The sequence below is a fragment of the Aethalodelphis obliquidens genome, unplaced genomic scaffold, assembly GCF_003676395.1.
Source record: "Aethalodelphis obliquidens isolate GAN/ISIS:26980383/991018 unplaced genomic scaffold, ASM367639v1 scaffold2, whole genome shotgun sequence".
Classification (NCBI taxonomy): Eukaryota; Metazoa; Chordata; class Mammalia; order Artiodactyla; family Delphinidae; genus Aethalodelphis; species Aethalodelphis obliquidens.
In genome coordinates this window covers 32,715,495-32,729,691 of record NW_020837946.1, presented here as the reverse complement: position 1 = coordinate 32,729,691, position 14,197 = coordinate 32,715,495, and the positions used below count along the sequence as shown (strand labels likewise).

The following is a 14,197-nucleotide window of genomic DNA, read 5'->3' as shown; positions in this document are numbered from 1 at the left end:
AATCAGGCTCCCTGACTGCAGACTATATTACAAAGCTACAGTCATCAAGACAGTATGGTACTGGCACAAAAACAGAAATATAGATCAATGGAACAGGATAGAAAGTCCAGAGATAAACCCACACAGCTATGGTCAACTAATCTATCACAAAGGAGGCAAGAATATACAATGGAGGGAAGACAGTCTCTTCAATAAGTGGTGCTGGGAAAACTGGACAGCTACATGTAAAATAATGAAATTGTAATGTTCTCTAACTCCATACACAAAAATAAACTCAAAATGGATTAAAGGTCTAATACTTTTTGATAGAATCATTTCTGTATGGAATTGTCCTAAGTGGATTTTATAAAACGTCAGTTGATATGACTTAAGATTCTGGGGTTTTTTCCCCGTTTTAACTTTTTACTAATTAAATGTTCAACATACCAAAAAATTGGAAGGGTATGACAGCTGTCATTAGATTCAACAGTTTTAAACATAGCCATATTTGCTTTACCAATCTTTGTATTTTTATGTGTGTGTTTCTCTGCTTTTTGAAAGTGTGTTGCAGATGTCTTGACACTTTATCCCTAAATCTTTCAGCATATATCTTCTAAGAATAAGGGTATTTCCTATATAATCACAGTAGCATTAGCTTACCTAGGAAAATTAATAATTACATAATATCATGTAACACCCAAATCCAGTTCATGTTAAAGTTTACCCAAGATCCCTTCCTTCCTTTCATCAGGATCCAGTCTGAGATTTATGCATTGTACTTGCTTTCTCTTAGTTCCTTTTAATTAATTAATTATATTTATTTTTAGCTGCATTGGGTCTTCATTGCTGTGCACGGGCTTTCTCTAGTTGCAGTGAGTGGGGGCTACTCTTTGTTGTGGTGAGCGGGCTTCTCATTGTGGTGGCTTCTCTTGTTGCGGAGCATGGGCTCTAGGCGTGTGGGCTTCAGTAGTTGTGGCACGTGGGCTCAGTAGTTGTGGCTCACAGGCTCTAGAGTGCAGGCTCAGTAGTGTGGAGCACGGGCTTAGTTGCTCCGCAGCATGAGGGATCTTCCCAGACCAGGGCTGGAACCCATGTCCCCTGCATTGGCAGGCGGATTCTTAACCACCGTGCAACCAGGAAGCCCACTTCCTTTTAATTTAGCACAGTTCATCTCATACTTTCTTTTGGTCTTAAAAACATTGTTATTTTATGTTATTTTATGAATCATAGTACATATTTGTAAAGGAGATACTTTATTCTTTTTGAATTAGCAAGTAACTGTAGAATACTTTTTTGCGTTATGTGAATATCCTGTTCCCTAGTACCTTTCACTTAATGGTTTTAGTGTCCATTGATGATCCTTGCCTAAATCAGTTATTTCCCTGGAGATTGCCCCCCAGAAAGGTGATTTTTTTTTTCCTTAAACACAAGATAGCATATTGTATACATTCTTCTGCAACTTTGTTTTCACTTAAGGACACCATTCTATCCATATAGAAAAATTTCCCCTTAAAAGTTTTTTTCCATCTTATACATAAAGAGGTATTATTTTGAATAGGCTTTACATTCATTCATAAAAGTACAAAATTTGAGAGGTATCTTCTTCCCATGAGGCAGCCACTGATAACAGATTCTTTTGTTACCATGTGTATTCTTCCAGATGTACTTTACACGTGTGTATATTCTTTCTAGCACTCCTATATATAAAGGTAGTTGCTATACATACTGTACTGAGCCTTGAGTTTTTCTTTCTTTTTTTTTAATAGTATTTAAAAATTTTATTTATTTACATTTACACGTATTTTTGGCTGTGTTGGGTCTTCGTTGCTGTGTGCAGGCGTTCTCTAGTTGCGGCTAGCAGGGGCTACTCTTGGTTGGGGTGCACAGGCTTCTCATTGCGGTGGCGTCTCCTGTTGCAGAGCACGGGCTCTAGGTGTGTGGGCTTCAGTAGTTGTGGCACGCGGACTCAGTAGTTGTGGCTCGTGGTCTCTAGAGCACGGGCTCAGTAGTTGTGGCCCACGGGCTTAGTTGCTCCGCGGCATGTGGGATCTTTCCAGACCAGGGCTCAAACCCGTGTACCCTGCATTGGCAGGCGGATTCTTAACCACTGTGCCACCAGGGAAGTCCGAGCCTTTAGTTTTTCATTTAACAGTATCTCATGGAGATTATTTTGTATTAGTACAGTGTAGATTTCCTTATCCATTTTTATAGCTGTATATTATTCTGTTGTAAAGATAAGCCATAATTTATTTGGCCAATCCTGTATTTACATTTTTCTAATCTTGTATAAAAACAGTGCTATAGGGAATAATATATGTCATTTTGTACATAAAGGTGTAAATTTGTACATCTGCAGTATAAATTACCAAAATATGGGTGGTTGTGTCAAACAGTATGTGCATTTATAACTTTGACAGCAGTTACGAAATCACCTTCCATAAAGGCTGTACTAATTTTACATTCCACCAACAATGGAGGAGGGTGTATGTGATCAAATTGCCCAGTCTCAGTGAAGTTTTAACTTGCATTTCTCTTATTATGGGGTGAGGTTGAGCATATTTTCATATGCCAAGAATAATATTTTTTTTTCTGATACAATGTTTTTAAGTTCTGGATTTTGTGTAACCACTAAGAATTTAACATTTTTCAGGCTGTACTCTGCAGATATTTAAAGCAAGAAAAGACGAAATTTAGAGGTTAAGATTAGAAACTCTGGAGTCTTAGGTTTATATCTTTGGCTTTGCCACTTCCCAGCTGTGAGACCTTAGGCAACTTATCTAACCTCTCATTGTCACAACTTCCTTATCTGCAGAACTTGTAGAACTTTTTGTTTGTGTTAAATCAGATAATACAGTGAAGACCTTTCACTGTACTTTCATAAAGCACAGTGCCTAGCACATAGTAAGATCACAGGAATGTTAGCTATTATTAGTATGCATTTGTTCAAAAAATGCTATGCTTATAATTATATAATAATATCTAATTTTTTGGGCTTCCCTGGTGGCGCAGTGGTTGAGAGTCTGCCTGCCGATGCAGGGGACACAGGTTCGTGCCCCGGTCCGGGAAGATCCCACATGCCGCGGAGAGGCTGGGCCCGTGAGCCATGGCCGCTGAGCCTGCGCGTCCGGAGCCTGTGCGCCGCAACGGGAGAGGCCACAGCAGTGAGAGGCCTGCGTACAGCAAAAAAAAAAACAACTAATTTTTATTAGAGAATTGAAAGAAATAGGCTAACATATTGCAATTAAGTAACTGATACTAAAAATTATGGGTAATTTGTGTTATTTAAAATATTTTCTAATACCTAATTTTTCTGTAATAGGAATGTATTTTGTAATAGAAAAATATGGTATACCTTTTTTTTTTAGAAAGGGAAAATGTTCTCAGGTTTATTGAGATATAACATATATAGCACTATATAAGTTTAAGGTATGCAGCATAATGACTTGACATACATATATTGCAAAATGATCACCACAATAAGCTTAGTTAACATCCATCACCTCATAGAGTTACCAAAAAACTTTTTTTTTTCTTGTGATGAGAACTTTTAGGATCTACTCTCTTAGCTACTTTCAGATGTACGATACAGCAGGTGTTAACTATAGCCATTGGGTTGTACATTACATCCCCAGTACTTATTTATCTTTCAGTGGAAGTTTGTACCTTTTGACCACCTTCATCCTATTCCCCCTCTGCTGACCCCCAGCTCTGGTAACCACAAATCTGATTTCTTTTTCTATGAGTTTGTTTGTTTGTTTGTTATTTTAGATTCCACATGTGAGATCATATGGTATTTGTCTTTCTCTGCCTGACTTCATTTAGCACAATACCCTCAAGGTCCGTCTGTGTTGTCGCAAATGTGGCATTCATTATTGTTAAATGATTAATTATTTTATTAAAACCTCTTCCTTCTTTTTCCCATTATAGACAGAGAGTGCATGGGCTGAAGAGTACTCTGAAAAGAAGAAAGGGTCTCACAAGCGTTCAGCGTCGTGGGGCAGCACAGATCAACTTAAGGAGGTCAGAGAAATGGTTCCAAGGAAGTGGGTGTGGAAATTTGATCCCTTCGTTGACTAGTTCCTTGAAGTTGTGAGCAGCAAAGATTTGTCAGTTTCCATTATTTTTTAATTTTTTTTTTGGTTTTTTTTTTGGTGGTTATGTTTACTTGAGAAATAACAGAAAAACAGTTATTATGTTGAATAAAGATTTGAATGGGGAAATGTATGCATAAGTTACTTGATTATATGTTTTTCTTTATTTTTAATGAGAGTCCATAGCTGTTAATATAAATATCAAATGTATAAGATTGCAGTGATACAACAAATTCACACTTACTATTTCTATATACAGTGGTAGTATTTCTGAATTTCAGTAACCCAGTATAACCAAGTTGATTATGGTCCTGTGCTATGATTAACGTTTTTTGTGCCTATAATTAGGACATTTGCATTTTATACATAATGTAGCAATAAAACAGAAAAATTCAGTCAAAGAATAATATAGGATATTGATTGAAATTGTATTTGTTATTTACAGATTGTATCTGAATGCATTTCATGGCTTGAGTTGATTTTTTTTTAACAGAGCTGATGTTTATTATGTTTATTCATAATTTGATTATGCTCAGTGGACAGCACATCTCCAGGAACCTCCCAGAGCCTGGGAGCTTGAGTTGGTTTTTAAATAATACTGTTTACTTTTTGGAGCTGTTGAAGGTTAGGTGTTTGTTAAAGAAATCTAATTATAAATAAAATGTGACTTGTAAGTAAAATGAGAGAATACTTATCCTTATTTTTGAATTCTTTGTGAAAGCTATAATGTATAATATAATTTATTCTAAATGCTAAAAATTTCATTTGTTTAGTACTTGGGAAGCTTAAAGGCTCAGAATAGTGTTGGAACATAATTTTTTCTTTGAAAGAAAGATATACATTTATGCATATACAGATGTGTGTGTGTATATCTATATGTGTATATATATATATATATAAATTTTTTACAATAAATCAGATTTTTGTGGGATGGTTTAAAAACTCAAGAGATTTATTAAGGCTGAATTTTACTGGTTCTTATTAAGCATGGGTATGTTTTATGTAATGTGGAAAACACTCTGACATACTTGTTATTTTTCCCTTTTTCAGATTGCAAAATTACGCCAGCAGTTGCAGAGAAGTAAACACAGCAGTCGGCATCATCGAGATAAAGAAAGACAGTCTCCATTCCATGGCAACCATGCAGCTATTAACCAGTGTCAGGTAGGAGCAGAGATACCATAAAATCCAGACAAGGGATTTGTTGTTTTCCTGGTGATATGTTATTTCATAGGTAACTGTTCAGGATAAAAATGTCTAAAACTATATTTGAAACAGTAATTAAATACTGAATCACAGCCTTCATTTAAAAAAAAAACCAGAATATTAAGTTGACAAAATGATATTTTCCTTCAGTGATCTGTGATATGACTTCTAGGAATTATAGCTAGTTACGTATTTTGGTTTACTATATTTTCGTCTTTATCAGTTTAGTATATTGGAGGCAGAATAATAGACATAATCATTGGCTGTGGAACCAGACCCTGGATAAGTAACCTGTTCTAAGTCTCAGTTTCCTCATGTGAAGATAGAGGATAATAATGATACCTGGAGCATAAAGTCTTTTAGTAGGGAAAATCTTTAACTGCTTTGATTCTTTAATTGAACTCTATGAACTGCTCCTGATGGCTCACTCACAGAGCATTTCTCTTAAACTGAATTGAAATTAGATGAGGTCCCTTAGCAAGGAGAGAGCAAGAAATAGTTTGCCAGCTCCACTTACAGGTTGATAGCTTCTGATGATTGTCAAGTGTATGTGGATTGTTTTCAAGAGAAGGTATGGGTAGAGGTACATATTTTTTTCAAATTAATTGTGTCTTAAAATATTGATGCATGGGTCAATTTTTTTTTTTTTTTTTTTGGTACACAGGCCTCTCACTGTTGTGGCCTCTCCCGTTGCGGAGCACAGGCTCCGGACGCACAGGCTCAGCGGCCATGGCTCACGGGCCCAGCCACTCTGCGGCATGTGGGATCTTCCCAGACCAGGGCACGAACCCGTGTCCCCTGCATCGGCAGGCGGACTGTCAACCACTGTGCCACCAGGGAAGCCCCGTGGGTCAAATTTGATTCCACAAATTTATAGTTTGATTGTAGTTTCCAATAGCTTTTTTCCATATATAAGGCATTTTTAGTTATACGAATATACATTAACGCATTTAAAAACCTAAACAAACTGCATTTATATTTGGAGAAATAGAAAATGCAAAATTGACAAAACAAGAAATGAAATGTTTGAATAGATTAATAATTGTCAAAGTTGGAATACTAATTATTCCGCTCACTCTCAAAGGCTACAGACCCACATGGTTTTACAGGTGAATTTGCCAACCTTCCACTTTCTCTTTAATTCATCCATAAATAATTTAGATGTGTTTCTAAGAGATAAGTCCAATTCTTATTTCCAATCCATAATTTTACTCCAAGTAGAATAGAGGTTAAGATTGAGTTTTATTGAATTAAGTGATGGGTTTTAGCAGTTTATAACTTTCTGAAGTGATTTTTTTTAAAGTTGCATTAAAATTAGCAATTAAAGCAATAAAATTATCCAAAATTTTCTTCGTTTTTTTCCCTTGCAAGTTGAATTTGCTTCATAAAGATTATTGAAGTTTGCATGAACTTCATTTTTGTCTAATTCTAAAGTGTCTCTGTGGAGAAGGTGAGGACTAGAAAATATAGTAACTTGAAAAATAAATTCATGTAGCTTGACTTTTCTACACTTGACACAACAAACATTTTGACTACTTGACTTGCTTTAGTGTTAATAGCCAATCAGAGATCAGGCACGTGTGCATCATGATAGCTATGGTAGTAGTATTCATATTTAATTGAAACTTTGAGACTGTGAACATGAAAATATCATTCAGTAAGTCATGGGTGTGGCTTTGTTTAGTGGGTTCTCTCTCTCGTGGAGAAAGTACCAATTTGAGATACGTATGCTTTGAGGCTATTCCTCCATCCACGTAACATATATTAAATGTTGCCATATAACTCGTACTGTAGTACTCATAAGGGGATGCAGTGATAAATGAAATATTGGGGCTTTCTTCCCACCAAATCTCAAATAGATGTAAGTAAACAGTTAATTTTTACACAGTGTATTGAGTGTGTTGATCAGGGAGTGTTCAGAGTGCTATAGAAGGGATATTTATCCTTGGACTGGCCATGAGCCATCTAGAAAGACTTCTAGAGAAAATGGTGTCTAAGTGGTCCCTGAAGGATAAGTAGAATTTAGCCAATTTTCTGGACGTATAAGAAATCATGGCTTCAGGTAGGGGTGGTAGTAAGAGATTAGGCTAGAGAGGTAAATAGTAGCCAGATCTGAAAGTCTTCATGTCTCAGCTGTTAAGAAATTTGGACTTTGTCCTTGAGGCACCAGAGAACTATTTTCTACAATTCAGGGGGTTGATAGGTGATCCAGATACACATTTTGTCATGATCATTATGGGTTCAGAGTAGAGAATGAATTTGCAAGAGGACAAGATTAGAGGCAGGAGACCATTTGAGAATAGATTTATAATCCACGTAAGAAATGATGGTGAACTAAAGTAAGGGAGAAATTGTGGAGCTGGAGAGAGTGGACAAACCTGCGTGATATTTAGAAACTAATAATTAATAATTGAAGTCTATTAAGTGCTTACAATATGGGAAGCAGTCTACTCTACTTTTGTATATATTATTAGCATTTAATCCTCATCTTTGAGGTGGAGATTGTTAATTATCCCCAATTTACAGGCAAGGAATTAAGGCCCAGAGAGATCAAGTATCTTGTTCAAGGTCATATGAGACAGAACTGGGATTCTAATCTAGGCATTTTGACTTCAGAGTCTGAGTTTTTAAACTTCGTTAGCTGATGGTTGATGAGATGGGAATGATGGAGACATAGGAGTAAAAGATAAGGCCAATTCTAGCCTTTAAAACATGATTTAAAAAATATATCTACCTTCCTCACATCATGTACAAAAGTAACTCAAAATGGTCAAAGGCCTAAATATAAGAGCTAAAACTAAAAGCTCTTAGATGAAAACATAGGCATAAATGTGACATAGGATTAGGCAATGGTTTGTTAGATATGACACCAAAAGCACGAGCAACAATAGAAAAAGTACATAAATTGCATTTTATAAAAATTGAAAACTTTTGTGCTTCAAAGGACACCATCAAAAAAGTGAAAAGACATTCCACAAAATAGGCAAAAAAATATATAAATCATATATCTGATAAAGCACTTGTATCTAAAATATATAAAGAACTCTTGCAACTCAATAATGAAAAGACAAACAGCCCAATTTAAAAATGGGCAAAGGATCTAAACAGAGAGTTCTCCAAGGAAGATATACAGATAGCCAGTAAGTATGTGAAAAAGATACTTAGCATTATTTGTCAATAAGGAAATGCATACACATTCCAGTGAGATACTATTTCATACCCACTAGGATAGCTAAAACTAAAAAGACAGATAACAAGTGTTGGTAAGGATGTGGAGAAATTGGAACCCTTATTGCTGATAGGAATGTAAAACGGTGCAGCCATTTTGGAAAACATCCTGGCAGTTCCTCAAAAGGCTAAATAAACATAGAGTTACTTTATAACCCAGCACTTGCTCTCCAAGGTATGTACCCAAGAGAATTGAAAACATACGTTTACATAAAAACTTGGACACAAATGTTCGTAGCAGCGTGGCTCACAGTAGCCAAAATTTGGAAACAACCCAAATGTCCATCAACCAATGAATGGATAAATAAAATGCAGTAGGGCTTCCCTGGTGGCGCAGTGGTTGAGAGTCCGCCTGCCGATGCAGGGGACGCGGGTTCGTGCCCCGGTCCGGAAGATCCCACATGCGGCGGAGCGGCTGGGCCCGTAAGCCATGGCCGCTGAGCCTGCGCGTCTGGAGCCTGTGCTCTGCAACGGGAGAGGCCACAACAGTGAGAGGCCCGCGTACTGCAAAAAAAATAAATAAATAAAATAAAATGCAGCATATCCATACAATGGAATATTATTCAGTCATAAAAAGAAATGGAGTACTGGTACATGCTACCATATGGGTGAACTTTGAAAGCATTATGCTAAGTGAAAGAAGCCAGACACAAAAGAACACATATTATATGATTTCACTTACATGAAATGTCCAGAATAAGCAAACCCATAGAGACAGTTTGTAGATTGGTGGTTGCCTAGAGCTGGGAAAGTTGGGGGGAAATAGAGAGCGACTGCTAATGGGTGAGGGACTTATTTTTGGTGTGATTCTAAGATCAATTGTGGTAATGGTTGTACAACTCTGTTCAATAACCATTCAGAAGCAAAAGTTGTACACTTTAAACGAGTAAGTTGTATGGTATTGTGAATTATTTTTCAATAAGCTGCTGCAAAAAAAATCTACCAACCAACATAAAAAATAAGTAGATAAAATACAAATATAATTGTCTGGAAATAATAGATTAGATGCTAACACAGAACCCAAAAGTAACCTGGGAGATCATGTAGCTAGAGGATGAGCATAGGTGCCCTGAGATCAGATTTTTTAGTTTAAATCTGGGTCCTGCTTCTTGTTGGCTGTATGAAGTTCCTCGGGTTCTCTCTGTGTTATAGTATTACCTGTTAGTGTGTTATACTGAGGATTAAATGCAATAGAATGTTATAAAACAGTTAATGCAATTCTTGACCCATAATAACTGCTCAGTAGAATTAGGTCGCTTCCAGTTGGATTTTTCACTAGGCTTCTCTGCCAATTTCATATTGGAAGTTATTTTCTAAAGCTTTTATTATCATAAAAATATTTACATGCTTATTACAAAAATTTTAGAAACTAAAAAAGTCAAATAAAAAGATTGTCTCAATCAAGCTGTTATTTTTTTAAAATCAAATAGGAAAAAAATCATCCAGTCTCACTCTTTAAAGACAGCTATTCCTTACATTTTTTCTTCTTTTTCCTTTCTCATTCCTTGTTGAGATCCTACCATATGTTAGACTTTATATATTGAAAAAATTTTACTTAATGTGGAAAAATGTTTGTTATTACAGATGCTTCAGGAACATTTTTAATGTTTCAGATTCTGTAGAGCATTTCCCTGATTTTGGCTATTTAGTTGGGTCCAGTTCCTGTGTGCTTAAAACTTTTTATATATTTATACTTTCCTAGGGGTACATTTTCCATTATTTGGTTAAGAAGTTTGAATATTTGGGGGGGCTCTTTAACTTTTCTCTTCATAGCCTTTCCAAGTTATTACAGATTTTTGGTTTGGAGGGTTTTTCTTGTTTGGAGAAGATTATTGGGAAATTCCTTTAGTATCCCTTAATGATCAAGGACAGTATTGCTCTGCTGATAGCTCATAGTCTACAACCACTGGTTAACAAAAGATCTTTTTCTTGGGCTTACAATGGATTTTTGCAGTTAGAAAAGAATTCTCACATACCTTTTTGAGTGGTTCTTTCCCTGCAAATTTGGGGGGTGAGGAACTATTTGTTATGAAGAATAAATGCTGCCAAGTTTTTTAGGAGAGAGAATCTTTTCACATGTCATTGGTTTCCAAAATTGACAGGGCCCTCAGCTACTTACGGTATCATATTTTTAAGGAGTATTTCAAGAAATATTCTCATTAGAAGATGTAACTAATACATTTCAGGATTGTTTGATTGATGATTAGAGTCAGATATTAGTAACAGAGGAGTGGGAGATGCAGCATCTTCACAGTTGCTTAAACTAATTTAGGAGTGAGAATTTAAAAATCATGCAGGTGTTTCTGGTTGTTACAGCCTCAAGCAAGAAAGCCCTCCCATAGGATTTTCTTATTTCTTTATCTGGGCTGGGACGCTGTAGTTTTGTAGTAGCTTAGGAGGGTTTGAGAGCAAAGGGATAGTGAGGTAGAAAGGGATAAAAACCTATTTTCATCTGAGAAGTGAGAGGGGCGTTGCACTTTCAAGAGAAAATTGCTGCTCTGCAGTAAAATCTTTGTATGCCAGTCCAGGACATGATTGCTGTTCTTGAAAGTTTTAAGATTTTGCTACTTAGTAATCAAGAGTAGGTGCTTCAGCTGTGACCTTTATTATAGAGTATGGTTTGTAGCTTAGAAGAGCTAAGAGGGGGATATCAGATGAAAGGACAGTGATTGCTGGAGGACAGAAATAAAGTAATGCTGACAGGACAGGAGGAATCAAGGCCACATGGAGGCCCTCTACAAAAGCCCTTAAGATTGGAAAGCTTTTTTTCCAGTGCTTTCTAATTTTTTAAAAACCATTCTAAACATCAGTTTTGACCTCCCTGTTGTTATATTAGGGTTTCTGGCTCATGTTTCTCTCATAGATCTCTGCTGAATTGCTGAACAGACCTTTTTCCATCCTACTTGCCTATCAAGGCACATTTTTCTTCCTTTGAAAATTTAACTGTATATTTCTTTTTCCTGCTCAGCTACTGCTTCAGTAGGTGTTCTTCCCATCTTTCCTGACTCTCTGTGTCATACCACAGTCTTATCCCCACACTTTGAAACAGATACTTAACTTATAATGTAGATTGACCTCGAATGAAGATTCAGGATTAACCAACCCTTCTCTTGGGGTTCTTTCTTTGTTGGTTACTTCTCAGCTTTCATGCAGAATTTGATCTTTAAGCTGTAATGTATATAGATATATGGAGAATGTAAATAGAAAAAAAACGTTAAAACAGTGATTCACCTAATTGAAATCTTAATTGAGTGGAAAACATTCTGATTTGAGGAGAAAGAATCAAAAATTGAGAAAATAGGAGATCCTTGTTGTTTCCAGAGGATAGATCTTAGGAGAGGTAGATTTTGCCTTAGTACATTGAAAGATTTTTAACCTTTCAGAGCTATCTAAGGATGACCTCTCAGTTAATATGATAGCCCACTTATATTTGCATACACTGATTTATATTTAGAAATGTAGATTTTATTACCGAAAGCTGTGTGGATATGGGAAAAATAAATCATATACACACACATAAAATTCCTTAAGAGCCCTTGAAATGAAGCATAAAAGTTAAAGTATAGTCATTTTTGTTATTTTTAGATATTTTAGAATATAGTTTATGTAAGGAGTAAAATCAAAGGCCTATTATTATCTTTTATTTCTGGAACAATAACAGTATGCTTAATGAAGAAAATCTTTCCCTGGCAGCTTGGGTAGATTTTTTTTCTTCTAATCATATAGCTATTTGCTAGTTAAATGAATTACAGTTGAACCTTTGCTTCATTTATCTAAAATGGTGTGTTGACCTTAGGGAAGTGGCCATTTTCTTTCTTTCTTTCTTTTCCTTCCTTCCTTTCTTTTGCCTTAAATAGATTAAACTGTTGATAAATACTTGCTGCTATTTAGATTACATTTGAGAAAAACTTCTTACCAATTGAGTAGGTTATGACTTCTGTAGCTGCCTGGAAAGGCAGTAACAAGATGTACAGTTAGTTACTATACTGGTGGGTTCCTCTTAAGTGCATTTCTCAACATGACACCCAGGAAACTTAAGCTTTCTGTTCTTAGCAAGCTTACTAACAGATCTTTATGATTCTAAAATCCAGGATGGTCAACATTTTGCGGAAACCTTGACAGGTCCTCTTCCCCTTCTAGTCTTCTCCTTCCTCATTTCTATAACTTTAACAGTTGTAAACCAAGTGCAGCCTGAAAATGGCATCCAGAGCAAGCCATTATTTATGTTGTTTTGTGACATTTAGGAGAGGAAATTAAGTTTAGAATTTAGTACCTTTTGCTCAGTATAAAAAATAAAGTAAAAGTTCTATTTCTAGTATATATACTAATAACTCCTGAGATCTTTCTTAGTCTGTACCAGTTCCCTGTCTCCTCATTGTTTCCTGACACAGGAAGAGTCCAGGCACAGGAAGGATGACTGCCTGACAGAAATGTTCTAATGTGCCCTCCACTGCAGATTAGTGAGCTGTGGGTTTCTTTTAACCCCTAGGTGCTTTAGTCCAAATCAGTTTCCTGTCACCTCACTATTTTCTATTTTCTATTGCCACTACCTTAAGAAAGGTTTCTTTCCTTCCTTGACCCATCATGAACCAAAACATATTCTTAGCTTTACTCTCCCACTCTTATCCCTGCAGCAAGTACATATCTAATTGGAGAGGGGTTTTTTTTTAAGCCTTTTGTTAGATTATACTTTGGGATTTTACTTCTGTTGCTAAGGAAACGAGGGTGAGAATAGGTTTAAAAAAAATTTTTTTTTTCCTTCAAGGTGTTAGTGATAGGTCTTAGTGATATAAAAGACCGATGAGAAATAACCAGTTTCAGTGACTCTCTTAGGCATTATTTCACTGAAGTTAAAAGTAGGAAAGTGAAGACCTTGGAATGAGAGTAAGGCAGAGGGTGGAGAATACAAGTTATTACAAGAATGGAACGGAGTAGTGGCCTTTGCTGTTTGCCTTCCTCTTCCTGTCCTGTCCTTATCACAGTTCTGTCACAGGGTGAACCAGTGCTGGATTGCTGATGAGGCTTTCGGGAAGCAAGGGAAGTTACTGGCTTTGTAGCACTAAGATGGAAGGATTGAAGAATAGACTGTGTGAAAGGCAGCTGACAGGGCTGGTCAATACTCAGTTGACCTCACCTAAAAGGGACATACCTAACTTTTGAGGGGTCCCTAAGTCATTTGTGGACTGCTTTTTAAAAGATATTCTTCCCACCTTTCATCCATTTCAGCATATAGCTCTCTCTAGGCAAAGACCTAAGGAGACAATATTAGACAGAAAGAACATGATTCAGAATGATTCTGTTAGCTAGTAACTTTTCTTTTTGTTTGTCAATTATCATATAGTAAAATTGACTTTTTTGGGGGGGTTGTCATACAGCTACATGAATTTTAATACATGTATAGATTCATGTAACCATCCACCACAGTCAGGGTACTGTGACACAGGCTATTGTGTGAGAATAATTCCATCACCACCACTCACCCCAAATTTCCTCATGCTATCCCTTTATACACACACACCCCTCCTTAACCTCTTAATCACTGATTTGTTCTCCATCACTCTAGTGTTAAATCTTTTTTGAGAATGTCCGGTGAATGGAATCGTACAGTATGTAATCTTTTGAGACTGTTTTCTTTTTTTTTTTTTTCGGTACGCGGGCCTCTCACTGCTGTGGCCTCTCCCATTGCGGAGCAC

The 14,197-nt window shown here is 36.4% G+C and overlaps 1 protein-coding gene across 4 annotated transcripts in view; it reads left to right on the top strand.

Annotated features, from left to right (window-relative positions):
* The window catches only part of FAM117B (family with sequence similarity 117 member B), a 95,653-nt gene that overhangs the window by 55,295 nt on the left and 26,161 nt on the right, over nucleotides 1–14,197 (top strand). For all 4 annotated transcript variants that reach the window (XR_003436524.1, XM_027123780.1, XM_027123781.1 and 1 more), the window contains exons 3-4: nucleotides 3,907–3,999; nucleotides 5,121–5,234. Coding sequence is in view for 3 of the 4 variants with exons in the window: in XM_027123780.1 (XP_026979581.1) it covers nucleotides 3,907–3,999; nucleotides 5,121–5,234 (207 nt within the window). In the remaining variant the exon portion in view is untranslated. The remainder of the gene's footprint in view (nucleotides 1–3,906; nucleotides 4,000–5,120; nucleotides 5,235–14,197) is intronic.